The 2,165-nt window shown below is 51.9% G+C and overlaps 1 protein-coding gene across 1 annotated transcript in view; it reads right to left on the bottom strand.

The window, feature by feature from the left end:
• The window catches only part of WDR88 (WD repeat domain 88), a 16,118-nt gene that overhangs the window by 13,746 nt on the left and 207 nt on the right, over positions 1 to 2,165 (bottom strand). The window contains exons 2-3 of the mRNA XM_018570746.1: positions 1,244 to 1,354; positions 679 to 767 (exon numbers count right to left, since the gene is read on the bottom strand). Coding sequence (XP_018426248.1) covers positions 679 to 767; positions 1,244 to 1,354 — 200 coding nt within the window. The remainder of the gene's footprint in view (positions 1 to 678; positions 768 to 1,243; positions 1,355 to 2,165) is intronic.

Here is a 2,165-nt window from a genome sequence, read left to right as displayed (position 1 = left end):
CGCAGAGCCACCAAAAGGGACAGGACATCTACAGGGGGCGTAGAGTCACCAAAAGGGACAGGACATCTACAGGGGGCGCAGAGTCACCAAAAGGGACAGGACATCTACATGGGGTGCAGAGCCACCAAAAGGGACAGGACATCTACAGGGGGCGTAGAGTCACCAAAAGGGACAGGACATCTACAGGGGGCGCAGAGTCACCAAAAGGGACAGGAGATCTACAGGGGTTGCAGAGCCACCAAAGGGGACAGGAGATCTACAGGGGGCGTAGAGTCACCAAAAGGGACAGGAGATCTACAGGGAACGCAGAGCCACCAAAAGGGACAGGACATCTACAGGGGGCGTAGAGTCACCAAAAGGGACAGGACATCTACAGGGGGCGCAGAGTCACCAAAAGGGACAGGACATCTACATGGGGTGCAGAGCCACCAAAAGGGACAGGACATCTACAGGGGGCGTAGAGTCACCAAAAGGGACAGAACATCTAAAGGGGGCGCAGAGTCACCAAAAGGGACAGGAGATCTACAGGGGTTGCAGAGCCACCAAAAGGGACAGGAGATCTACAGGGAACGCAGAGCCACCAAAAGGGACAGAAGGCAGCCAAGAGATCTTCATGGGATGCAGAGCCGCCAAAGTGGACAGAAGGATATACAATTTGCTTCACGACACGTAGCTCACCTTCTGTCATCTCGTGTTGGGCTGCACTGTGAAATAGGAGCCGTGTGCTCTCCTCCATAGTCACGGATGGAAGTGTTGGTAGAAAGATCCTAGAAAACAAAATCACCATTATTAATATTACTGTACCATTGGAAATACGTGATGCTGTACATATTTAAAGGAGACCTTCACTCTTTATTGAATGAGATGCAATAAGAAACGACAACAATAACAACAAATAAAATGACAGAACTCAAAATAATTATCAGAAGCCTCGGCGAGAGCAGCCACTGAACCCCGGACCCGACACACCCAACCCGAACCGTCAGTATTCTATGACCAGTTATCATGACTTTGGATCAAACTAGAGTAACCATCAGGCTGCCACTGCGATCTTCTCCTTCTGCAAAGCCTTGTTCCCTAGCTGTCATGCTAATCCTCTGGCTTCAAACCATTGTCAGTGGCTGAGAAAGAGCATGCAGAGGAGGAGCTCCTGCTGACTACACTTGCTTCATGCCTGTTTGGGCTGATTGGCTCAGAAATTGGTAAAGCCGGAGATGGCTGCGTCCGCAGGGGGAGGACTTACCCAGAGTTTTGCGGTTTGGTCATGTGAGCACGTTAGAAGTTTTGTATCCTGGCAGCAGAAGTGACAGCTGCTCACCGCACCTCCGTGTCCTCTCAGGATCTGGAAGGGGATCTGCGGGAACAGAGCAGAATGATATTTAACATTAGAAATGTGGATATCGTCCTCGTTTCCCTGAAATCTGTCAGGTTTCATAGGGGGTATCACGCTCCATCGCTGGCCAAACCAGCAAGATGTCTCTCGTCACTGGTCAAGGGATCACCTGCAGAGTTTCAGCAGGCAAGTGGGTCCTGGTGGGAGGACAGCGATCCTCAGAAGAGGGAAAGGAGGGGGGCGAGTATCGATTGCAGAGCTTCCGAGTCCCCCACAGCAATGAATACCAAGTGGTCCAACCGACTCCTCCTCAAAGACGCACAGTGTGAGGCGACCCAACAGAGAAGGTATGTTCACTGAGCGGGTTCAGAGCACTGCCCATGTGCAGCGTATGTGTTATTGTCGCCAGATGACATAAGTCCCAGAAGCCTCCAGGGCTGCTAATGCCATTGCCTGAGACTCCAGCAGACTTTCTTCCCGGGTCCACTGGCCGGCCCTTGCACTACAAAGCTGGTGGCAGATCTAAAGGTGATTGTGCAATGAGATTGTATAGTGCAGGAGTAGTCAAACTCAGGCCCTCCAGCTGTGGTGGAACTACAAATCCCATGATGCATCTCTGTCCGGGAGACAGGTCTGTGAGAATCTTGCAATGCCTCATGGGATTTGTAGTTCCACCACAGATGGAGGGCTGGAGTTTGGCTACCCCTGGTATAGTGTACGGTCAGGAGTCATGGTTGTACAATCAGAGGGTGTCGTGTGTGTGAACTGAACGATGACACCGCAGACCGTGGGCAATCCCGGCCGCTATGAGGAGACAGAAGAAGGGGGAGGG

The sequence above is a fragment of the Nanorana parkeri genome, unplaced genomic scaffold (assembly GCF_000935625.1).
Source record: "Nanorana parkeri isolate BGI_ZX_2015 unplaced genomic scaffold, ASM93562v1 scaffold1590, whole genome shotgun sequence".
In the NCBI taxonomy this organism is placed as follows: domain Eukaryota; kingdom Metazoa; phylum Chordata; class Amphibia; order Anura; family Dicroglossidae; genus Nanorana; species Nanorana parkeri.
This window is presented reverse-complemented; position numbering and strand designations above follow the sequence as displayed.